The 26,392-nt window shown below is 37.8% G+C and overlaps 1 protein-coding gene across 8 annotated transcripts in view; it reads left to right on the plus strand.

Annotated features, from left to right (window-relative positions):
• PPP1R12A (protein phosphatase 1 regulatory subunit 12A) overlaps nt 1-26,392 on the plus strand; it is a 149,076-nt gene that overhangs the window by 32,669 nt on the left and 90,015 nt on the right. For all 8 annotated transcript variants that reach the window (XM_070409663.1, XM_070409668.1, XM_070409664.1 and 5 more), the window contains exon 2: nt 17,967-18,097. In XM_070409663.1, coding sequence (XP_070265764.1) covers nt 17,967-18,097 — 131 coding nt within the window. The remainder of the gene's footprint in view (nt 1-17,966; nt 18,098-26,392) is intronic.

Genomic DNA, 26,392 nt, shown 5'->3' on the forward strand with positions numbered 1-26,392 from the left:
GTTAAATAAAATTTCACTCAATTTTAGGGACACCTCTGGGGGGATTTTTCTGAGGCATTCCTTATGTTATTCATATTTGACAGGTACTGTTGTACAGAGTAGTCAGTCTCCTTAGTCTGCTTTATAAGGCCAGCCACAATCTCCCTCCTCATCTCTACTTAATTCTCCCTAATCACCTACCACTTTTTCTTGCACTTTTATGATCTTTCAGCAATACTGATATTTTCTATCCGATATACTGTTACTCACCACCACCACCACCCCAACTTTAAGTCAGTGGTTCTCAACCTTCCTAATGCCGCGACCCTTTAACCCTACCAGACCGCTGTACCGATTTTTAGGTAATTTTCACACAAATGTGAAATATTGGCGCTAGGTGAAAGGTAGATGAAAGGTAGACCTATTTTCTACAATGTCTCCAAGTTCCATCTTATTCTAACCACTTGTTTGCATGTAACTAATATTTTTCTATATCATGTTGGTTTTTTCTCTTTAATGCTCAGGAGCCCAGGTATAGGGGACAGTTAGGTTCAGGGCCTCAGGTCTGGTAGACTTAATACGGTTCCTCATGTTGTGGTGACCCCCAACCATAAAATTATTTTTGTTACTACTTCATAACTGTAATTTTGCTACTGTTATGAATCATAATGTAAACATCTGATATGCAGGATGTATTTTCATTGTTACAAATTGAACATAATTGAAGGATATAGTGATTAATCACAAAAACTATATGTAATTATAAATGTGTTTTCTGATGGTCTTAGGCGACCCCTGTGAAAGAGTCGTTCGACCCCCAAAGGGGTCGCGACCCACAGATTGAGAAGCACTGCTTTAAGTAAACTTGTTTTAGTGTTTACCGTTTTTTAATCCTTAAAGACACAAATTAGGTTTCTCCCAAAAGCTCTGACTCCTTCCTAGGCTATTCCTATCCTCTGAACTCCTATAAAATGTAGCACTTGCCATATTAAATAAAGATCATCTTATTTCCTATTTGGCTCCCAATTAAAATCATAGATTTCATAAGTATCTGTATCAGTCATGCTTCATCTTTATATGCCCAGCATATTATACTTAACTAGAGGCCCAGTGCATGAAATTCGTGCACTGGGAGTCGGGCGGGGGGGGGGTGTCCCCTCAGCCCAGGTGCGCCCTCTCGCAGTCTGGTAGCGCTCAGGGAATGTCTGACTGATGGCTCAGGCCCAGAGGGAGCGGGCCTAAGCCATCAGTTGGACATCGTTAGTGCTGCCATGGAGGTGGGAGAGGCTCCCACTACCACTGCTGTGATCACCAGCTGTGAACCCGGCTTCTGGCTGAGCAGTGCTCCCACTGTGGGAGTGCACTGACCACCGGGGGGCAGCTCCTGCATTGAGCGTCTGCCCCTAGTGATCAGTGCGCATCATAGAGACTGGTTGTTTTATTGTTTGGTTGATTTGCATATTAGCCTTTTATTATATAGGATAAATGATAGATGTTCAGTAATTGTTGAAAAGATCTGAACCGTATAACAGTGCTGGTGAGGGGCATTAAAGTCCAGAAACAGTTGTTAATCTTCTGAAGTTTATTATTGTCGTAAAACAGAGCTTTGAGGTTTACCTCCATGTCTTATTTATCTATTCTGTTCTCATATTAACATGAAACAGCTGTAACAGGAGAGTTTTCCATTTGTATCAGACATGACTATTCCATTGAGCTTTACACATTGCTAAATTCTATAAAATGAACTTCTCCTTTCCCTTTTATTGTTATTTAACTTTTGAAAATTAATTTACAGAGTAAGTTATTAGTACCTTTATTATTCTAAAGATATGAGCGTGCAAAGTTGTAAATAAAATATAAATAATAAAAAAGTGAACAGTTATCTCAGTGTCTTTGCTCATTTTCCTAGGGTCATCACTGTTTTTCCCAAGAGCTCTGAAATGATCAGCACTAGTTGTGTCACATGATTGCTCATAATCACTCCCATGCAAAGAAAACATTGCCAATAATAAAATAGTTTCCTTTTTTCAGCAGTTTTTAGTTTTTTTGTTTTTTTTTATTTATTGATTGATTTTTAGACAGAGATGGAGACAGACAGACAGACAGACTTGGATCTATTGTTCTACTTACCTATGTTCTCACTGGTTGCCTCTTGTCTGTGTCCTGACCAGGGATTGAACCCTAAACCTTGGTATATGGGGACAATGATCCAACCAAGCCACCCAGGCAGGGCTGCAGTTGTCAGTTTTGATGTTATTGGGTTATATGTCATCCCTCTACATTTTACAGGACATGATTTTTCTAATAATTTTTTCTCCTATTGAATACTTTATGACCTAAAAGTAAAAACATTGGAAAATAAAAATTACTCATAGGACTGAAACCGACTTGCAGAATCCCAAATACTTTTCATTTATTTGGGAGAAGCTCTCACATAGTTTTTATGTGCTTTTTTAATGCTCCTTTTAAAAATGTTTGGTAAATTAAGAGCTACAAATTAAAATGAAGATATTACTTTTCATTAAAGAGGAAGCTATCATAAGCAAAATAAGCCAGTCAGAGAAAGACAGGTATCACATGATCTCACTAATACTAGTATGTGGAATCTAATGAAAATGAAATGACAACCAAAATAGGTCCAGAGGAATGGAGGTATGACACAAACTGATGGATCTCAGAGGGAAGGGGGAGAGAGGACATGTAGAGATTAACCAAAGAATTTATATGCATACTAGAGGCCCGGTGCATGAAATTCATGCACAAGTGCGGTCCCTAGGCCTGGCAGGCAATCGAAGTGCAAGCATCTAGCATGGAAGGGCAGGTCCCAGCTGACCTCTGGGCCCTGGGCCTCCAGGCCCCAGCACAACCCCCTCCGTCTGAGTCAGGACACCCGAGTCCTCACGTGGAGATGCGGTTAGCGCGGCTAGACGCCATGGGCTGGGGCACAGCATGGGCCTCTGGGCCACCTAGCAGCGTTGCCCAGAAGCCAGGCAGCGTGCTCTCTTCCGGCCGGCCTCACAGACCGGCTCCTAAACAAACCCACAGGGAGCCCTACTGGCCCCTGCGGTCCCTGCGGCTGCGGCCCGGCTCACCCAGAAGCCTATTGGGGCCTGCAGCACCTCCACTGCCGCCCACTGCCAGCACCTCGTCGCCAACGCCCGCCATGTTCTGTGCCACCCCCTGGTGGTCAGCACATGTCATAGCGAGTGGTCGAACTCCTGGTCAAGGGGACAATTTGCATATTAGGCTTTTATTATATAGCATATGGACACAGACAATAGTGTAGTGAATGAAGGTCTAGGGTGGGGAGGGAACCAAGTGGAGGGGGGTAATGAGAAAAAGGGAGATATCTGTAATACTCTCAACAACAAGAATTAAAGAATAGAGGAAGCTATCAGATAGTTTAAAAGGATGATGGATGAAAGCAAGACAGAAGGCAGAAAACCTATTAAAAGCTATCCCCAAAAGCATTTTAGGTATTATTTTAACTACATAAACTATTGGCAACAAGGACATTTGTTGTAAAACATCAGAGTTTAATAGTTGATACCATAATGAGTTAAAAGAGAAAAGTTAAGTTACATTTTTTTGTACTTGTTTGAAATGACAAAGGAATGTGTAACAGACTTGAGAAAGATTTTCATCAAAAGTTGTTTGTTAAGGAAATGTCAGTAATTAATGTATACACTTCTTTATGTATTTTAACTTTATGGATTTGATCATAATATTTTGCAGGAACACTTTTGAAATTATCGGTGAGAATATATTTAAGTGAATCTAGGATAAAAAAATAAAAACCCTCTCACAGTTTAGTACCCATGTTTCATGTATTTTAAGGTTATTAGATTTGACTGCCATCTAGGCCTTTCCATCCATGGGAATCCCAAAGCCTTATATGGTCAAGACTTAGCTTTTAGACTTTCCGTGAAATGCAAGGCACCACTCCAAAAAAGAAAGAAAACCAGAGTAGTTGGCTTTCACTTTGTCTTCTGTGCGCTCTTCTTGGCTGACTTTATTACCACAGTAGCTAAATTACTGAGAACTTTATGTGCATTGGGAGTCTGTCTTACTAGTAGAAGGAATTCCTTTTGTGGCAGTAGTTCTATGCTAGATGCTAATGCTATTGCTTATGTAATTTGATTTTTTTTAAAAAAAGGAAACTTAGAGGCAGTTCTGGTTTATTTTATGTAAAAAAGGAGGGGATCATATCTGCATGTGGTGCAGTGGGAATTGTAGGTTTCACTAATGTCAGGTATTAGAGAAAGTGAAAGTGAAATGATTTGTTTGCAGTCTTTCCTACCTTGGAACTCCTGCTGCCTGGTTAGAGGACGCAGGTTTGCAAAAGGTGAACATTCAAGAATAGCAGTGATATCCAAAAAAGGACTACAAGAACAATAACTTATTTCTACACTGGTATGATCTTTTCAGCCCTAGTCATTTTTTGCTCTGAAGAATGTGATGTTTTGTTTTTGAGTGATCATGAGTATCACTCATTTGTACATTAACTCCAAGATATTTTAATATTTTGTAGATATTCAATTTCTTGGTATAAATTACACATTTTTCATGTGGGAAAAGAGAAAATATTTCCTCTAACATAATAAAATTGCAAAATGTTCTGTAACTTACTCATTCTCCTGTAGTAAGTCAGATATGACATGGAAAAGTTAATTTCTCTAATACTGTCATCTACAGGTGACAAAGAATCAGCAACCTATTTATGAGTCTTACCAATAAAGCTAAAATCATACTTGTAGGTTCCTCCATTCAACAGTTGATTACTGTCATTTGTATTCTAGATACTATTATGTAGACATAATGGGGTTCTTGCATTTAAGAGTTCATAGAATAGTGGAGCCAAGAGGAAAAGGAAATGAATGCAAAAATAGTACATATTGGTAGAAAATTATAGTTGATACCATAATGTTTTAAGTGTGTTAGAATAGATGTTTGCAATATTACAGAAAATGGAATGAGAGGGTGCTTTAACTCTGGTTACATTAATACAGTGGGGCCTTGACTTACGAGTTTAATTTGTTCCGAGACCAAGCTCGTTAAGGAGCTCGTTAACTCAAATTACTCTATCAACTCTGCAAAAAATCAGCCAAGAGACAGCTGGTATCTCAAAAAACTCGTTAGTCAGGACACTCTTAAGTCAAGGCCCCACTGTATAGGCTGGCGAAGGCCTTAGAAATAAAGGCTTCAGATGGTTAAAAGAAGACTAAATTGAGGAGCAAACTGTAGGGTACAGCAGTGCCTTAGCCATTATTCAGGGGTACTTTTTGTCTTCTTCCAGAGAAGTTATAAAGTCCCAACTACCTTAGTTAATCCTTATGATCAAAACGAATTGAAATTTTATCATCAGGTTACTTTTTTCTTGGCAACTGGACTCAACCTTCTCCTGCCAACCTGCTTTTTTGTGATAGAGCTAAGAATGTGCTTTTGGTAGGTTTTTAAACTGGGTTTTGTTTTATCTGAAGTCCTTTTATTTGTCATGTCTGCCTCAGCAGTTTTGTAGCCTCTGTCTGTCTGGCAGAAATATTTGTGTGTGTCAAAGTCTTTTAGATAGCTGGAGAACCATACCAAAAGAAGTTTATTGGATACTGTTATGAATATACTAGAGGCCCGGTGCATGAAATTTGTGCACTGGGGCGGAAGGGTCCCTCAGCCCAGCCTGCCCCTTCTCAGTCCAGGAGCCGAGTGGGCCTAAGCCGCAGCCTGGCCTCCCTCTGCTGGAGGCGACCGGCTGATCAGGGAAAGGCACCACCTTCATCACCCCCTCACTGCTGCTGCCTCTGGCCTCCCTCTACAGGAGGCGACCCAGCGATCAGGGGAAGGCAACACCCACATTATGCCTTTGTTGCTGCCACTGCCAGCCACAAGGCTGCCTGAGCCTCGCCTGGCCCTCATTGCCTGAGCCTCGGGCCCTTGCAGCGGCAGTGGCCATCAGTGGCTTGCCTAAGCCCCGGGCCAGCCCTGGGCAAGTGCCAGCAGCCATCAGCACTGCAAGTCCCCACCCATCTCCATTGCATCTTCAGCGCTGCAAGTCCCCACCCATCTGCGCCTACTGCATGTACAGACTGCTGATTGGTCATTACTGTCATGGCGTCCTGACCAATTTGCATATTACCCTATTATTAGATAGATAATAGTGTCCTTGACTTTGTGAGCATAAAATCTACAGTTTTCCTCCCTAAAGGTGAAAAATAATATAAAATTGTGAAATTATTAATTTGTTATCAATTATATTTGAGAGAGACTTAAAATTCACCATGCAATGATACACACATGTATTATATTATAGATAGACTAGAGGCCCAGTGCATGAAATTCTTGCACTTGGGGGGGGTCCCCTCAGCCCGGCCTGTACCCTCTCGCAGTCCAGGACCCCTCGCTCCTTACTGCTTGCTGCTCCTTACCGCTCGGCTCACTGCTCCTTAGCATTGCCATGGAGGCAGGAGAGGCTCCCGCCACTGCCGCTGTGCTCACCAGCCATGAGCCCGGTTTCTGGCTGAGCGGTGCTTCCCCTATCAGAGTGCACTGACCACCTGGGGGGCAGCTCCTGCATTGAGCATCTGCCCCCTGGTGGTCAGTGCGCATCATGGCGACCAGTTCTGGTCATTCCGCCATAATGGTCCCTTAGGCTTTTATTATATAGACTAGAGGCCCAGCACATGAAATTTCTGCGCAGGTACGGTCCCTGGGCCTGGCCTGTGATCAGGGCCATCTTCCCTGGCTGCCCACATCTGGCCCCGCCCCCCACCCCCATCTCCCAACCCCCGGTTCCCCGTTCGCCATTGTGCGAACGGAGCCTGACGGCCGGGGGAAGGGACCGAGAGGTTGGCCATTCCCGCCCGCTTGCCATCCCTGCCCCCGCCTTGGGTCGCCCTCTGTGTGTGGGATGACCGGCAGGGCGGGGGCCTTAGCCTGGCACCACCTACATCCCCCACCACCACCCCAGGTTCCCCGTTCGCCATTGGGCGATCAGAGCCTGCTGGCTGGTGGGAGGGACCAAGAGGGTGGCCATTCCTGCCCGCTCACCAGCCCCTCCCCCACCATGGGTCGCCCTCTGTGTGCGAGGTGACTGGCGAGGCGGGGGTCTTGGCCTGGCGCCACCCTTGTCCCCCGCCACCCACCCCTGGTTCCTGTTTGCCATCAGGTGATTGGAGCCTGCCAGCCAGGGAAAGGGACCAAGAGGTGGTCAGTGTGCCTCATAGTGACTGGTCGAGCGGTCATTCTGGTCATTCCGCCATTAGGGTCAATTTGCATGTTACCCTTTTATTATATAGGATTTTATGTATGGTACAATGGTTACCAGACTGTGTGCCTCAACTTGGACATAAAAATAGATGTTAGTGGGAAAAGGGATTTGTTGACAAGTTCTGCAGTAAAGCTATTTTATTACAGTATTTTCTAAATTTAATTCGTTTTAAGATCCTTATGTCGAAAACCATTTAACTTTTCTAGTTCAGTAGTTTCATGGAAACATTTGGAAATATTGCAGTAAATTTTTGTGATAAATTATCTGTAAATAAGGGTGTCCCAAAAAATACATACACACTTTCACAGCTGATAGCTCAATTTTGAAAATGTATTTTAATAAACACTACCTTTATAATTATTCAAAGCATATATATACATTTTTGGGAACACCCTGTATATAAGTACTGGAATCTTTTTATAACAGTTTGGGGAAAGTGAATTAATTAATATTTGTTATTGCTAATATATAGGAAATCGAATGGTGATGGTGATTGCTTTCTTTTTTTCTTTTTTTTTCCAAAACAAGTTTTTGTTGATTTTTAGAGAGAAAGGGAAAGAGATAGAAATATCAATGATGAGAGAGAATCATTGATTGGCTGCTTCCTGCATGCCCGTTAGTGGGGATCTACCCTGCAACCCAGGCATGTGTCCTAACTGGGAATCATAGGTTGACGCTCAACCACTGAACCACACCTGCTGGGTGGAATAATAATTTTTATTAGTTATTAGTTAAAGAGTTATTCTTTTATACCTTTTTATTTACTCATCAAGCACAAGTGCTGGCACATTAGCAGATTATTGTTGCTTATTTTTTTGAAGTTATAATTTCAGATTGTTTTGGAATTTCAAGAAATAGAGATGGTTCAGTGTTAGAGTTTTAATTTGTGATAGATTAAAATTTAGATAATTCTTTAGCTTAAACAACTCACTGATGACATTTACAAAATACAGGAGAAAAGGCAGATTAGAGATTAAGTAGAGAAGGGAACATGATGCTTGGATACATACAAGCTAAAGCAATCAAAACTGGTATATAAATAATATCTTCTATGTTAAAAAATCTAGCAGTAGCCCTAGCCGGTTTGGCTCAGTGGATAGAACTTCATTCAGCCCAGTAGACTGAAGGGTCCCAGGTTCGATTCTGGTCAAGGGCATGTATGATTCTTGGCACCAGTCAGGTGTGTGCAGGAGGCAACCAGTACATTTGTCTCTCTTACATCGATGTTTCTCTCCCTTCCACTCTCTCTAAAAATCAATGGAAAAATATCCTCGGGTGAGGATTAACAAAATAAAAATCTAGCAATGTAACCATTATTTATTGCAGCATAACAAATTACCCCTAAACTTAAAACACTAAACGTTTATTATCTCACATTTTCTTTATTTTTAAATATATATATATATTTTTATTTCAGAGAGGAAGGGATGAGGGGAGAGAGAGCTAGAAACATTAATGAAGAGAGAGAATCATTGATCGGATGCCTCCTGCAAGCCCCACACTGAGGATTGAGCTGGCAACTTGGGTTTGTGACCTGACTGGGAATCAAACCATGACCTCCTGGTTCATAGGTCGATGCTTAACCACTTAACCACACTGCCTGGGCAGTTTGGCTCTTTTCAAACTTGGATCTAAGCACTGTGCTATATGCTCAAAGAGTAAAAATAATTTACTTAATGGATGTTGATTATCCATAGCTAACCATGATTCATTTAGGGAACATCATTTCCGATGCAAGTCCTTTGACACACTTTTATTTAAAAGGACACATATCACATAACTATTTTAATTAGAATGTATTAAACTTAATTTGCCAAAAGGAAAAAAAACCCCAGAAGAATAATGATTAAATTTTAGGGTTTGTTTTTTTTTTTTGCAACTAGAGAGTATTACCTTAAATATTTTTTTTTAATATTAAGAAAATAGGCTATGAATATGTTGCAATAGGATTTTTAAACCACGTTCCAATTTTAGAAAGATTTTATGAATTCTAGAAATCAGCACAGATATTTTTGCTGTTTTCCCCCCCTCTTCTCATTTTGTTAGCCATATTAGCATTTCTACCTTGCTAGAATTTATAATGTTTACATTCTTTTTGATTCACTTATTATGAATCTTTTGACCATTTTGTCTTGATTTCTGAATTTTTTTATATCCCTAAGAATTTTAAACACTAAAGGAAATCCTCTTCCCTTATAAAAGTGTTGGCTTCTAAGGATCTAGGTTTAACTTAGTACTGTATTTACAGATATTTATCCATAAAGAAAATAACAATGCTGTGGAATAAGATTAGATAAAGGGCAGACTTTAATCTTTGAATATGGTTTTCAGTTTTTGATGTCCTCATTCAAGTACTTAGTACTTACTGGGTAAAGTATAAATGTTTAAGTAGTACTTAGATTACTTTTACCCTAGAAACTTTCATTCTTTTTTATAATCTAAAAATGTTTTCTTTTGTTGTGTGTGTTTTTTCATCTGTTTGGAGGTCTAGTTCATTCATTCCACAAATATATAGTGTCTTCTATATTTTCTCTAGGATGCTGCCTATACATAAGAGTCTGAACTTTTAAAATCCAAATTAAGAATTTCCTATGGTCTAGCCTTTGTGTATAATCTATCTTGAATTATTTTTCCATAATTTTATCATTTGAATATATGATTTATTGTGAGGGCAGGTATTTGTTTTTACATCTAGATTTCCTACTTGTTTATATGGTAAGAGTAGAAAGACCAAAATAAGTAATTAAACCTAAATGCAATGCTGAACTTGTTAGCTGTTTTTATAACTAAGTGCAGCAGATGACCTCCTAAGATTATACATGCTCTTTTATTTGCCAGTCTTAATGCAAAACCAAGGTGTTTATTTTTTAAGTATGGGAGTACTGCTTGGAGTTTTTTCATTGTTTTGTATAAACCATACCCATAGTTCCTTCTTTGATATATCCAATTCAGTTTCCTTTAAAATAGAACAAAACCTTGCTTATTGTTCTTCTTTAAGCATACTCACTGACATCTGTCACTCAGAATGCTTAGGGCAGGGGTGGGCAACCCCTGGCATGCATGCCAAACATGGCATGCCAGTAACTTTTGCTGGCACGCGAAACCCTCTCTTATAATCTTCCATTTACAGTTTTTTTCTTAATATCGACTTTTTTATTTTTCAGATAAATTCAGTGTAGGTGCATCTTAGATAAATAAAAAATTTTACATAACAAGTTATCTGCCAAAACCGGTTTGGCTCAGTGGATAGAGCGTCGGCCTGCGGACTGGAGGGTCGCAGGTTCGATTCCGGGCAGGGGCATGTGACTTGGTTGCGGGCACATCCCCAGTGGGGGGTGTGCAGGAGGCGGCTGGTCGATGTTTCTCTCTCATCGATGTTTCTGGCTCTCTGTCTCTCTCCCTTCCTCTCTGTAAAAAATCAATAAAAAAATATATTTAAAAAAAAACAAAAGTTATCTTAAAGACCATAGACATGGATTGACGAGAGAGGGGAAGAACAATTTCTATGCCTCTGCCTTAACTCTCCCTGCCTTCCTAGATCCGACCAGTGTTTTAGTTTCATCCACATATGCTTGTGAATCTTTGTTCTCAGAGATGAATTTTGTTAAGTCTCGTAATAGGAGTAGCCTGACGGATGAAAGTAGTAGCTTGTGCATATCTCTGAAGGTCACGAAATATAAACCTGATGTAAAATCGCTGTCATCAGTGATGCAGCAGCAAAAGTCCCACTGATAATATCAAACGGAGCCATAAAGTTTTCTGTCGGACTATCAGTGTACATGTATACATGAAAAAATAAATGTATTTTTCATCACCATATATTACCAGTGATGGCGAACCTTTTGAGCTCGGTGTGTCAGCATTTTGAAAAACCCTAACTTAACTCTGGTGCCGTGTCACATATAGAAATTTTTTGATATTTGCAACCATAGTAAAACAAAGACTTATATTTTTGATATTTATTTTATATATTTAAATGCCATTTAACAAAGAAAAATCAACCAAAAAAATGAGTTTGCGTGTCACCTCTGACACACGTGTCATAGGTTCGCCATCACTGTCATATACTGTGCTTTTGTCACTCGAAAGAATTTTAATATTTCTTCAAGGTTCTTCACATACGTACACCTTAAGAGATATCAAGTAGGCGTAACACGTACTCAAAAAATTAGGGTTGGCACGCAGAAGAATTTTGAATCAGAGATTTTGCTGGTTTTGGCACGCGCTCACAAAAAGGTTGCCCACTCCTGGCTTAGGCAATTTTCTAGTATATCTACAAATTTCTGTTCCCACCAGTTGAATAGAACTGAGTTTTCCTTTCTAAGGAGTCAAAGAGTTGTTTCAAGGAAATATAAATTGATTTAGAGACCTTCATATTCAAGTTAATTTGTCTATTATTTATCAGTAATTGTTACTAATGGTTGGGCACAAATTGTAAGCATTTCAACTAATTCACTAAAATCACATTTTCACCTAAGTTGTTATAATTGCATTTGTACAACTAAATCTTTTCTTTTGCTTTATTCTGCATTGTATATAATTTGTATGAATAAGCTTATATAAAACTTGTATATATAAAAGTGTTTGAAGGGGGTTTGGAAGATATTTCTAAGGTTAAAAGTTAATCACCCTCTTAGAAATCATTGGTGGATGGGACTTTTACCAAAAGTAGTAGTACTAAAAGGAATATTTGACAACTCTCCACCATTTAATTTTGGTTTGTAATTTATAGAGGGATGAAAAGGTAAGTTTTGGGTAAGAATAGAAAAAAGAAAAATTTAAATGGATGATGTAGCACGTGGCATATGTATTGATACAAACAGTAGCACGTACTTTTTGACAGGTACTACTCTGTCTGTGCTGTATGTATTAATTCATATATTTCTCATAGTAAACTTTTGAGGTGGGTACTATTATTCTCCTTTTCCAGAGCAAACTGTGGTACACAGAATTTTAAGTAATTTATCCAATGACACTATTGGCAGAACTGGATTAATCCCAGACAGTCTAGCTCTAGAGTCGAGTGTACTTTTAACAAAACCGCTTTCATGAAAAGGAATATAACACTATCAGAATATATTTCAGATGCTGCTAAATTTGTAATCGTGATTTTACTCAATTGAATTCCATAGTTGCTAAACACATTTGTTTTTATCTTTTCTAGGAATGAAATTTAATGATTTTTTAAAGATACACATGCCCTACCCAAAATCTGTCTTTAAGCCATGGACTCTGTCTATTTTGAGCCAACGTTGTTCAGCTTCATTATTCAGCTTTTTCCTTAAAATGTGTGGGGAACAGAGTTTGTCCTTCAGCTAATTTCCTGAGAAAAATGATAGGCCCCCTTTAAAATAAAAACAGATGACTTATATACTTAAACTAGTTTATTGAATTCGTTTACAGTTCAAGTTGACAAAGCTGCCTCTACCTGGATTTAAAAAGACAGAATGTCTTCACACAGCCATTTATTATTTGTAATTGCTTTGGATATGTATTCAAGAAAAATTCAAGATAAACCATGTCAGATAATATTTTGCACGTATATTTGAGTTGTTCTGTTTCTTTCCATATTTAGTCAAATATTTAAAGTCAGCAAATCATGTGTCTGTTAATGTGCTGCATGTGCTAGCTTTTGATTCTCTTAGCAACAATATTGTTATGAGAAAGCTTTGCCAGTTTCTTGACTGTGCTTTATAAATGCTCAAAAGAATACTTGGAACAATTTACACCACAAACTTGAGATTCTTATATAATGTATATTTTGTGACTGTTTTTAGCATTTAATTTATATTTAAACATTTCAAAAGCTTGTAATAAAATAATCATATTTAACAATAACTGCATTAGGTATTTTTGCTGGTTTTTCTTACATTATCCTGGAAAAACATAAAAGTTTTTCAACTAGCCTAGTCATTCACCTTCCTAAAATGGAGAAACTTTAAAAATTAATCATTCCTCCTGAAAATATTTTATCCTCAATCTCAAAGTATTATTCATACTATAAAGCAAATTAGACTATTCTGGATCCTGCCTACCTTTATCGTCATCATGTATCTTGACTTTGCCTCTTTATACACCAAGAAATGTTTCACTTATTCATATGTTAAGCTTAGGTGTGGAGCCTCCTCCAGGAAATATTTCCTGACTACCACCATTATTGCTTAGTTCTTTTTTTTCTGAGCTTCCACAATAAGCAGTGCACGGCTCTGTAATTGTATTTATCACATTCCTTTTGATATAATCATCTACTTGTGTATATGTCTTCCTTACGTTGAGAACTTTATATCTCTTTAACTAATGAATAAAATAGCACAAATGTCTTTGTCTTCCAAGTAAAATTACTGGTCATAATTTAATCTAACCCTTCTCTTAATGTTTCCAAGGTCACTTCTCTGCATTCTCCCCTGAGTGATTTCAGGTCCTATTGTTTTAATTATTACCTTAATGCAGATAATTCCCAAATTGATACTTTCATCCCACATTTATTTTCAAAGATCTGCGTATCCAATTGGCCACTAGATACAGGTGATTGGATAGAGATACAGATACCTATAAATTCAGCATATCCAAAGCTAAAAATCATCTTATTTAAGTTTTTTAAAATATAGATCCAGTCTGAGTACTCTTCCCTCTTCATATTGCTTTCAGCATTCTTTCTGAAATATTGATCTGATCATGTCACTCCCTCTGCTTAAAAACTCTGAATCGCTTTTCAGACATCATCTTGAAATTCTAAAATGTTTTCTACTACTTTACCCTACTGCTGAATTGAGCCACTGTCAATTCAGTGGCTCAATGTAGCAGGTTCCCTGATGTGTAGGAATAGAAAGCAGATTTAATACAACTTTTGTATCCAATCCAGTCACCTTTGCATTATATTCAGATCTTTTACATACACTGTATTTAGACCTTTTATGACCTAGCCTTATCCTTTTTTGTAATTTATAGATACTCTATTCCACTGGATGACTTGCTGTTTGTTTATTCCATGCTTTTTTTAAAAAAATCGTAGTGCATTTGCTCATTGAAGTTCCTTCCAGTTAACTTTCTAAGTGAACAATTCCTATGTAATCTTCAAAACTTTCCTCAAATATATATTTTTCAAAGAGACTATATGGACCATTCTAGTTAAAAGACTATCTTTTTTAAAATATAGGGTTTTTTAAATTGATGTCAGAGAGAAGAAGGGAGAGGGAGAGAGATAGAAACATCGATGAGAGAGAATAATCAATTGCCTGCCTTCTCCACAGCCCCCTTAGGGGATTGAGCCCACAACTGGGGCATGTACCCAACCAGGAATCAAACCACAACCTCCCGGTTCACAGGTTGACACACAACCACTGAGCCACACCGGCCTGGCAAAAGAATATCTTTTTATGTCACTAGTGATATTTTAGAACTTTCTACCCTCTGCTATTAATGCCCTTACATGATCGTTGTTATTTATGGACTAGTCTTCCATATTATAATATGACCTTTTCCATCCTCTGTGTTCCTAGGGCCTTGGGGTATACTATATAGTTTTTATCTTATATAATATGAAGAGTAGCTAAAGAAATTAGGCACATTTAGCCTAAAATATGTGATAATTGTTAAGGGGGAAAGTTTTTATAATATTTAAAGGTTAACCATTAAAAGAGTAATTCCATTTGATATGTGAAGCTTCAGGAGGCAGCAGATAGAAATTAAAGAAAGACATTTTAGCATGTACAATTTAGAAAAAGGTAAGTGTCTTATACTGAAGGTAATACATAGTAGGCTTTCAATAAATGGCAGCCTATTATTTTTTCTTTTTAAATTGAGGTATAATTTATATACAATAGACTACACAGCTTTTAAGTGTACAGTTCCATAAATTTTTACATATATTTATGTCTAAGTAAAAAATCAGAAAGGTAGAGAACATTTCCAATCTTCCAGAAAGCTTCCTCATGCCCCTCCCATCAGTTTTCCATACATTTAACCATGATTCTGAGCTTAGCCACCAGAGATTAGCTTTGACTGGAAACCTACAGTATGTTTTTTATGTGTTTTTTATCCTCACCCAAGAAGGATATGCTTATTGATTTTAGAGAGAGGAAGGGAGAGAGAGAAAAAAAAGAAACATTGATTGGTTGCTTCCCATATGCGCCCCAACTAAGGATTGAACCTGCAACTTAGGTGTGTGCCCTGACTGGAAATTGAACCCGCCACCCACCAGGGCGAAACTTACAGTATATTATATCCTTTGTGTCTGCCTTTTTCTACTCATCTGTATGTCTGTGAGGATAATTCATGTTGTTGACGGTAGCAGTAGTTATTTTTGTTTGATGTTCTTTATTTCTTGATGTATAGAATTCTATTACATGAATAGAATCTCTACCCCCCACATATAGTCCATACCATTTATTTATCATTTATATACACTTTTTAGTAGATACTGTTGAATGCTTTTTCTGAAAGAGTTAAATGAATTTTACACTTTCAGTAGCAGTTTGGTTGTTTCTTTATATAGAAAATTTAAAGAAGAAAATAAAAATTATTCAGTCTCACAACCAATGATAATCACTATTAACCTTTAGCATATATTCTTCTAGTCATTTTGTTTATATAATTGTAGTAAAATTGGACTCATTAGGCAATTTGTTTTGCATCCTCTTTTAAAAACTTAATATATTGTGTCTGGGTGGTGTGGCTCAGCCTTTGAGTGTAGACCCAGGAACCATGAGGTCACCAATTCAATTCCCCGTCAGGGCACATGCCCAGGTTTCGGGCTAGATCCCCAGTAGGGGTCGTGCTGGAGGCAGCCGGTCAGTGATGTTCCTCTCTCATCCATGTTTCTATCTCTCCCTCTCCCTTCTTTTCCCTCTAAAAATCAATTAAAAAAAAAAAAAAGCCCAGCCAGTGTGGCTCAGTGGTTGAGTGTCAATCTATGAACCAGGAGGTCATAGTTAGATTCCAGTCAGGGCACATGCTTGGGTTGCTGGCTTGATCCCCAGTGGGGGGCGGGCAGGAGGCAGTCAATTAATGACTCTCTATCATCATTGATGTTTCTATCTCTCTCCCCCTTCCCTCTCTGAAATCAATAAAAATATATTTAAAATTTTTTTTAAAAATAAAAACTTAATATATTGTGAACATTTTCCCATATCCTTTTATAAAGAACTAGAGGCCCAGTGCATGGAATTCGTGCACTGGTAGTGTCCCTAGTGGCTGCCAGCTGCTGGCCAGGGCCTCCCTTCCTTCCCCTGGCTGGCCTGCCCTCTGGTCGAACTCCTGGAAGAACTTCGGTAGAGGGGACAATTTGCGCACTATGCTTTTATTATGTAGGATCATATTTTCTTTCTTAACATATTCCATTTTTAAAATTCCATTTTTAAAAACCAATAACCATATTTGTATTAGATACATTTATTAAATAGAGTATGTTTTATATTGATGATAAAAATCAGAATACTGCTTTGGAGCCTCTTCTCAAAATTGGAGAATATAATTTAATATCTTTTCTCAAGAAAAATTAACAATTAGCTTATAAATAGTTCTGTTATTTCAAGCCACTCAAATAGCATAAACTACTTTCTAATATAATATAATTTTTAAAATGTTTTTATTTAGAGAGAGTGGAAGGGAAAGAGAGAAACATCGATGAGAGAGAAACTTAAAAATTATTGAAAGAGCTTTGTTTATGTGAATTGTATGTATTAATGTTTACAATACTAGAAGTTAAAACTGAGGATTTTAAGTATTAATTCATTTCAAAATAGTAATACTTTACCTATGTTACATAATTAACATTTTAAAATAAAGATAACTAATTATTTGCTCTTTTTGAAAGCTTGAATTTATCATTGGCAACAAATACTGTTAGTTGTTTTTCTTGAAATGACAGGCTTACTTTATTCATTTTCAAGAAACTTTCTGCCAAAAATCTAAGTTAGACTAACGGTGGTTTGTTATTTAAGTAAAAAAGATGTTATGTTGGAAAAAGGGGCAGGTTCAGCTTTCATCTCAGCTTCATAAGTGCTTTCGTCAGGACTATTATAAGAAGTGCTTTATATGCATACTTCTGTCTAGTTCCACAGATTAAAAAGATGTATATTTAAGGATGAAAATTTAATAAAATTTATGATTTGCTCTGCTTTGTAATGGACATTCACAAATAAAAATAGCCTTTTTAAAATTGTGGGCATAGTGCAAAGACAGTGATTGTTAGAGATTGTTTGTTTGTTTGTTTGTTTGTTTTTGCCACTGCCTTAATTTGTGCTAAAGTACTAGCAGTTTTACCACTAATGCTTTTGCACCTTTAAGTGCACATGTCAACACAGTGAAAAATGGAAATACCATCTTAGTATCATTTTAAAAATGTTTTTGACCATGTCAGCTCTCTAAAAGGATTTCTCCCCCCTTAGCAGAACACATTTTGGGAACCATTGCTATGGAGGATATTTTTGGTGCTTAGTTATAAAGTTTTGATTGTTTTCATTTTAATGAAATGTACTTGTTTTTTCCCATGGGGTTGGCATTGTCTAGTCACATATACTACTGTTGTAGATGTATCTAATCAAGGACTCTTACAATTTAAATTCTTAGTACATTGGCCTGTGTGATGGCAGTACAATCAAAATAGCAACAGACTAATTTGCAGAGAATATTTATATTATAAAGGCTGCAAAGTAGGAATTCTATTGCATTATTATGTTATTAGGAGTGTTGAATCAAATCTTTTTGTAATTTTTTGTGTTTTTAGGCTTGCATTGATGACAATGTCGATATGGTGAAGTTTCTGGTAGAAAATGGAGCAAATATTAATCAACCTGATAATGAAGGCTGGATACCACTACATGCAGCTGCTTCCTGTGGATATCTCGATATTGCAGAGTAAGCCAGTTCTCTGTTTACTTTTATTCAAATACAATTATAGAGACCTTAGATTTTACAGAAATTATTCTTAAAGGTAAGTGAGCAACATGTTATATTACTGTAATTAATAAAAATTATTCTTCCCAGGAAAGAGAATAAATGGTTCTTGGGAATCCTAATATTGAGTCCATTGATACCCATATGAGATCCTCACCCTGTCTCCCCACCTCTGGCTTTTGGTACTTTGTGTTAATATGAGTACTTGATTGTACACATGCTTCACCCCCATCTCCTTTTCTTTTGAATACATGTGCAGGATTATCAAATAATTCAAGTCTATCTCTATGCAATTTTGAATTGTTAGGGGACATTAACGATAATTTTCAATTTGGTTACTTTGTTATAGGGAGAATATGATACATAGTTCTCCATTTAGTCAATTTATGCTTGTTTAGTTTTTATTAAGATTACTTCCAAATTCAGTGAGAAAGAGTCATTGTATTAACTACCTTTAATGAGTGGGTACTTTCCAAGAAAATTCAATTATTTAAGCTTTTAACAGGAAGTATGAATATCTTAACAAAATAATTTTTTCATTCAATTTTTTTTCTTCTTACTATGTGTCAACACTACAAACACTTATTGTCTGTCTGCTCACACCAAAGCTTTTCAGCTAACTTTGTAAATCTCTCTTAGTAAACTTTCAGTTTTATTTCTTTGTATATTTCACACACACACACACACATCATGTATATTGAAGATCTGATACTTCAATTTAAAGGAGAGGCAGTATTTGGTGAAATGAAAAGTGCTCTGGCCTTGGAATCAAAAGCTCTGCATTGGGTTTGATTACTGACTCTTAACACTAACTGCACGACATGTTTTAGTAATTTGTTTCTTTTTTCTGGGCCTTGCCTTCTTTATGTGATTTCTCTCGTCGGTGTGGCTTGGTGGTTTAGCATTGACGCAGGAACCAACAAGTCACCAGTTCGATTCCTAGTCATGGTACATGCCCAGCTTGCGCTCAATCCCCAGTAGAGGGCGTGCAGGAGGCAGCTGATGAATGATTCTCTCTCATCATTGATGTTTCTCTCTATGCCTCTCCCTTCCTCTCTCTCTAAAAACCAATAAAAACATATTTAAAAAATAAATAAAAGGAGGTCTTTTTGCCATTGCAAAACAATAGTGGTTGTTCATAATTATAATCATGGTTCTCAAGTTCCTTACTCCTTCTGTTCTTTTCATGCTCATCAGAGGACTTGTATCTCTTAATTATAGAAAAAATAGCTAATGTGCATTTATCTTTAGCTGTTCTTAAATAGTTGGTACTTAGACACTGGGGTTGACTGAGGTGGATTATGAAGGCTTCCTTAACCACTCAAGTGGTATGACCTTGCTTACCTTTTATAAGCTTCAGTTTTCTCCTTTATTCCTCTATAGAATAGGAATGATATTTCCTAGGTTTGCTGTGAGGGTTAACTGACATAACTCATTAAGCATATTTGGCACATAGAAAGTACTCATATGTGTTAACTTTTGACCATTATTTCATTTATCTCTTCTGGGAAAATGAAAACCCAATTTCTTTCTTTAGATGTTTAATCCTTGTGTTTTCTTTTTTGATTTATGCTTCTGAGTTTGAAAAGATAATAATTGTCCTGAATAATTTCCTATGGAATAATTTTTATAGACTTGATTGATAACCCATTGTGGCAGTTGGGATGATTTTAGCTGCAAGTGAGTATATCAAGTTTAAAATGCCCTAAAGAATAAGAGCTCTTGTTATAGAGGTCTAGAGACCCGGTGCACGATATTCGTGCACGGGGGGAGGGGTTCCCCTCAGCCAAGCCTGCACCCTCTCCAATCCGGGACCCCTCAGGGGATGTCCAACTGCCGGTTTAGGCCTGATCCTTAGGGCCTAAACCGGCAGTTGGACAACCCTCTCACAATCGGGACTGCTGGCTCCTAACTGCTCACCTGCCTGCCTGCCTGATCGCCCCTAACTGTCCGTCCCCCCCCCCCCCCCCCGCCAGCCTAGTTGCCCCCAACTGCCACCCCCCTCGCCGGCCTGGTGGCCCCTAATTCCCCCCCCCCCCCACTGGCCTGGTTGCCCCTTACTGCCCCCCCCCCCCTGCTGGACTGGTTGCCCCCAACTTCCCCCCCCCACTGGCCTGTTCGCCCCTAACTGCCCCCCCCCCCCCGGCCTGGTTGCCCCTTACTGCCCCCCCTGCTGGCCTGGTTGCCCCCAACTCCCCCCCCCCCCCCCCCGCCAGCCTGGTCACCCCTCACTGCCCCCTCTGCTGGCCTGGTCACCCCTCACTGCCCCCCCCCCCCCCCCCAGCCAGCCTGGTCGCCCCTAACTGCCCCCCCCTGCGGACCTGGTTGCCCCACGCAGCCTGCGGTTCAGTTGTTTGGTCATCCCTCACTAACCCCCTTGCTGGCCTAGTCGTCCCACACAGCCTGTTCAGTTGTCTGTTTGGTTGTAATGGTCGCTTAGGCTTTTATTATTATAGATAACATATACTTAAGAGGAAAGGCATTGAGGTTTATTAAACTGCTTTATGATCATCTAGGGCAGTGGTCGGCAAACTCATTAGTCAACAGAGCCAAATATCAACAGTACAACGATTGAAATTTCTTTTGAGAGCCAAATTTTTTTAACTTAAACTATATAGGTAGGTACATTGTTATTAACCTAATTAGGGTACTCCTAAGCTGGCCTTTGCTAAAAACGTCCTCAATCTGATTGAGGTACTTTCGCTGAGGTCGACCCCTACCAACTCTCCCATCCACACTCATCTTGTATACTTATTTCAGATAGACGAGTGTAGATGGGAGAGTTGGAAGGGGTCGACCTCAGCAAACGTACCTCAAAACAGTGTACCTCCCCCACGCTGCGTATCCCGCGGCCCGCCTGCACCGCGTCTCCCGTCGCCCAACCAACCGACACCCCCCACTTCTTCTAACACCACTTCTTCAAAATAGACTCGCCCAGGTCGAAAACCGACTTCTGCACATGGGCCACGAAGTTTCAATCGCACTGTACATGCGCGCCCGCACGTGGTATTTTGTGGAAGAGCCACACTCAAGAGGCCAAAGAGCCGCATGTGGCTCGCGAGCCCCGGTTTGCCGACCACTGATCTAGGGCCTGGGGTCTTTCAGGCTTTTTGTTCATCTGACTTTCCCAAATATGGACCTTATTCCTACCCTGTCCCCCCGCTTAGTGCAAGATGATCACCACAACTCCTGAACTGTGTTTTTCCATATGCCCATCCCAAGAGCAAAATAAAAATTGGTTGAGGAGTGGAAATTATCTTCTCCATATTCTGTGTATGTCAAGGGAGGGGAACCCTCTGACTGCACCTTATTTCCCCTTAAGGTACTTCCATTGGCCTGGCTTAATATTTGCCTCTGTCTACTCTGGAAAAGCAAGAATCTGAAATATCCAATTTTTTACATGCCAGTAAACAAGTGTGAGGGGGGTGAACAGTCTGCTCAAATGTTAACATTTTCAATAGAGTAACTATAACTTTTTATTTTTTGGGAGATGGGATATGGAATATGAGCTTCTTAGGTCCTATTTTGACTAAGCTTGACTAGAATTTTGCTGATCTAACTACCTTCCTATAGGAAGTTAGAATTTATGGCTGTAGTATAGCTGAAGTATAATACATAGTGTCTCTGAACCAAATTAAAATTAGAAAATACTGACTTCTTTTTTTGCCATAAGAATTTTTTTAAATTATGACAATGTTTATAGAAATTAGTATATAATGGGTTATTTGTTAAGGTGATAGCCCCAAACTTTTCCAAATGCATGATTATTTTTATCAGCATTATCTCTTTCGCAATTAATTCCACTAATGAATGTGAGAAGTTAATGAAACCCTAGTTTTCTTGGGCCTAGAAAGATATAGCATGGTGGTGGCTTAAGAGATAGGGTGAAGATATCTCCCAAATCAGAGCACTTGTTAGGGTAAAAGGCCCCATTAATACTAATGTAGAGACAGCTGTTACAAACCAGGAATAACCTTGGAAAATGGGTCACTCTGCTAAATGAAATATTTGGAGTTAAATTTGTTCCAAATCCTGGTTCTGCATTTGCTAGTCTTGTGCCCTTGGCCAAGCTACGTAGTCTCTATGATTAATATTATTTATGAAAAAATATGATTATTTGGGAATGATCAGGCATCTTCCTAGCTCTTACTTCTCATATTGCTTTCCACGTTTTTCACTATGTCAGTACTGGGCTACTTTTAGTTTCCTGACCGTCCTTGCTGGTTCACATCATAGTGTCTTTGCACACAGCAGTTCATTTGCCTCATTTCTTTACTTGATCGGTTTTTACCAAACTCAAACCTTTCTGATATTCCTGGCTGATTCATCATCATCTCTAACACATCAATTGTTTACATGCTGCTTTACCAACTGCATTGTGCACAGAATAGTGCTAATTCTTCCCTATTGAAATGAGCCAAAGCAAACAGTGAAGGAGATGGTTTACTCTGAGAATTTGAAGCTGATTAGGCTACAGTGAGTTCTAAATTTTTGACTTTTGTTGGAGATAGTAGAACAAAGAATATGAGGTTACAGTTTAGTCTTTAGACAATTTGTGTCTGGTCTGTAACTTAGCAGAAACCAGTTGAATAGATGAATGATATTTTTTCATATTCTGGCTCAGTTATCTCACCTTTTCACCAAGATAATTACCCTCAACCTCTCCCTGCTTTGAATCAGGTAGAAGTCTTAGGGAAAACTAACAATAGATTAATAATGCCCCTTCTCCAGAGTGGATTAGAGGAAGTATAAATGAAGTGAGTTTGGGAGTATCATATTAATGTTCAGCATTATACCATCTTTGGTCATTAAGAGTCTGTTCATATTGGCTTCTGAGTCCTTGGGACATTACCAGATAAAGTAAACTTGCACTTTAGTATTACAAGGTGTTCCAGACATGTTTTACATTTCCTGCCCCGGGTCTAGACTTGCCATTTTTCCAAGGATTCCCTTCCTTGTAATGGGTGCTAGAAGTGCTCATTGTTACTACTGGTTATTGTTTCCAATTCAAATTCAGCAGCAGGGTGTTTTTCTTTAATCTCTTCTATCTTATATATCAATATTTCCTTTCTCCTCCACTTCATTGCCAGGAACTACAAGATTAAAATAACGCATAATTACTATTTGTTTCATCAGATGTTACACATACATTACACTGTAATATAACAGCAATACCACCAACAGCAACAATATGATTACTAAAAGCAGTTTGAAGTTTGGTTGGTTGGGTTTGGGGGGGAGGAGAAAGGTGGTTCATTTCTTTTTGTCCTTAAGTATCCCACTTGAAATATATCATCAAATTACTCTGTATAGAAATCAGTTGAAGTAGTTCTATTTTGTGTGGTTATACCACCAACTAGGTGTGCTGTTAAGTTCACTGTTTAATTTTTTTTATTTTTTAGAGTTTGTTTTTTAAAAATTTAATTTTGTTTTATGGTTTATATAAAATAGCAGGTTCTAATGGCAATCCCTGTTCTACCACTCTATTTCCTCCCACATCCTATAATTTTTTAATTTTATATTTTATCCCAGTGTGGTTTTTAATGTATTATTTAAAGTAAGTATTACTCCTCCTTTGTAGATAAATGATAGAACATTATACACATATTCCTTCACTTTGCTTTTTTCACTTAACAGTCTATTACAGAAAATGCTATATAGTAGAAAATATAGATATTTCTCATTATTCTTTGTAGGTTTAGTACTCCATTGTACAGTATGTCATTGTGGTTTACTCAGCCTATCCCTGTTGATTGACCAATGAACGTTATTTGAATGACTACAGTTTTATCTTTGGAATTGTTTTGGGGTTTTTTTTTGTTTTTGTATTCTTGTAAATCATAGAAATTTTTATGTTAGTGAAAAATGTTTTGTGTTTGAATAATAAAACTTAAATGACTTATTTTATTAACATTTTGGTTATTGATGTGCTTATTGTTCTGATATAATCGTTTTATGTTTTAATTTCATCACCATATTTTTTTAGGCCTCCAGTACAAATGTTTAAGGAATGTTTTTTATTTTTTTATTGATTTCAGGGGGGAAAGGAGAGGGAGAGAGAGATAGAAACATCAAAGATGAGAGAGAACCATTGATTGGCTGCCTCGTGCATGCCCCATACTGGGGATTGAGCCCGCATCCTGGGCATGTGCCCTGACCGGGAGTCAAACCGTGATCTCCTGGTTCAAAGGTTGATGCTCAACAACTGAGCCATGTCAGCTAGGCAGGAATGCTTTAATCTTTAGTTGCTTTAGTATTTGTCATAAAATTTTCCAATAGTAGAGAAAATTAGCTCTGTATTAGGCTAATGTTATCTAGCCTCATGGTATATAGAATGAAATATTGATTAATTAGTATATTTAATATATTTTTCTTCTTGTTTGAAGTCGTTTTAAAAACACTACTGTTGAGGATCTCATATCATTGTAAAATGCTAGTAGTATTTACATCAGTGACATTTTCATGGTTTTATTTACAGCTTGGAAAAAGTTCCATTAGCTTTGTCACTTGATCATTAAAGAACCAGCTTTTTAGGATATGAAAACTTTTAACTATTTGTGGTGACATATTTATAACTTGGCTTTTCTTCATTTTAACCTTTATTCCATAAACATCCATCAGTATCCTCACAATTTTTCTTGGCTTGTCCTTCAAAATATATCCAGTATTAAACTATTTTTCATCGCCTCTTTCATTTCTCCTTCATCCTGGACACAACCGTAACTGTCCTCTTCTCCCCATGTATTTCTCATATAGCAGCCAGAGTGATCCTTTTAAAATATTGTAAGTGGGATAATATCACATTTTTTACTCAAAACTCTCCTATAGGTTCATAATGCATTCAGGGTAAAAGCCAGAGTTCTGGTGGCCTGCAAGGCCATGTTTGGCCACTTATCACCTTTCGACTTCATTTTTTTCACTTTTCTCCAAGCTCTCTCATTTAGTCACACTGGTCTGGTTCCCTTGTTAAGCCTTTAAATGTATTTTTTGCAAAAATATTAATGTGTTTGGTTAGAGAATACTGCCTTAGGCTTAGTTTAGTTGTTAAATAATCTATAATATTTCTAAAATATGAATAATTTTATATTTTTCTGTGTGATGGTAGACCTATATTAAAATTCTTATAGTATAGATGAGGAAACTGAGTCATAGAAATCACACAGTAAATGGCAGAGTTAGGATTTGAACCAGTACAGTCTAACTTTTCATGTCTGAACATTTAGCCACTACACTATTCTGCCTTTCTTTCTAGCCTTTGTAATTGGGAAAATGGTGCCATTAAACTTATTAAGGGTTCTAAAGAGCGAGATAGGGTGAAGCAGAGGAGAGAGTAAAGTGGAATGTGGATTTAGATAGGCCTAATTTGAGGTGCCAATGGTAAAGGTGCAATAGGAACCCAGGAATATTTTGGATATGTTTATAATGCATATACTGGATTTTATCAAATCTAAGATGCCAGTATTTTATGTACTAATTGAAAAGGTAAAAAAAAAAAAATCAAACTATAATTTGGGGTGGTTGTTCTTTTTACTTTTTAATCTCCTAGATTTTTTGTGTTTTTTTTTCACACAGTGTTTTTCTCTGGGCAATTTAGTGTCATTGATGTCATGTGACATTGCTTAAGAATGTTCTGATGTAAACTTTGGGATTTTCGTCTAAGTCACTGATGGTCAATTAGCAAGTTTTGATGTTGGTGCTTTCTTGCTCTTACCAGAAGGTATCAACAGAAAGTTTTGGAAAACATCCAGGAAAACATTTTAAGCAACAGTTAAGCTCAACAAATAAGGTAATATCAATGCACGTAAATCTATTGAAGTGAGGACAGATATTGACAACTATGTCTTATCTACCACCTGGCCAATATTCATTTTAAGACATTATTGATTGTAACATCTATTGATTGTAGAGTATTTCAGTGATATTTAAACATAAGGGAAATGTACATCTTAGAATTGTTACACAATAAGTAGGGTTTTTGTCTCTGGGAATTGGGAGCTGCAGTAATAAAGAAATTGATTTTAATAAGTGTGTGTTTTCAGGAGTTAGTGCATGATCAAAGAAGTATAGAGTTACTGTTCTAGTGAATAATTGAGAGAAATTAAAAATGTTGAAGACAGAACCTTCAGAATTTCTTAAATTTAAAGGTGGCTCTACAAAGAGAAGAGAGGAATTGAAATTTCCCCACATTTTAAATTTGCAAATGACAACCCAGGTGACAATTGGAAATAGAGCCCAGTTTCACAAATACACTAATTT

This window comes from Myotis yumanensis, unplaced genomic scaffold, assembly GCF_028538775.1.
Source record: "Myotis yumanensis isolate MYYU_CA2020_CCGP unplaced genomic scaffold, mMyoYum1.0.hap1 SCAF_3, whole genome shotgun sequence".
NCBI lineage: Eukaryota > Metazoa > Chordata > Mammalia > Chiroptera > Vespertilionidae > Myotis > Myotis yumanensis.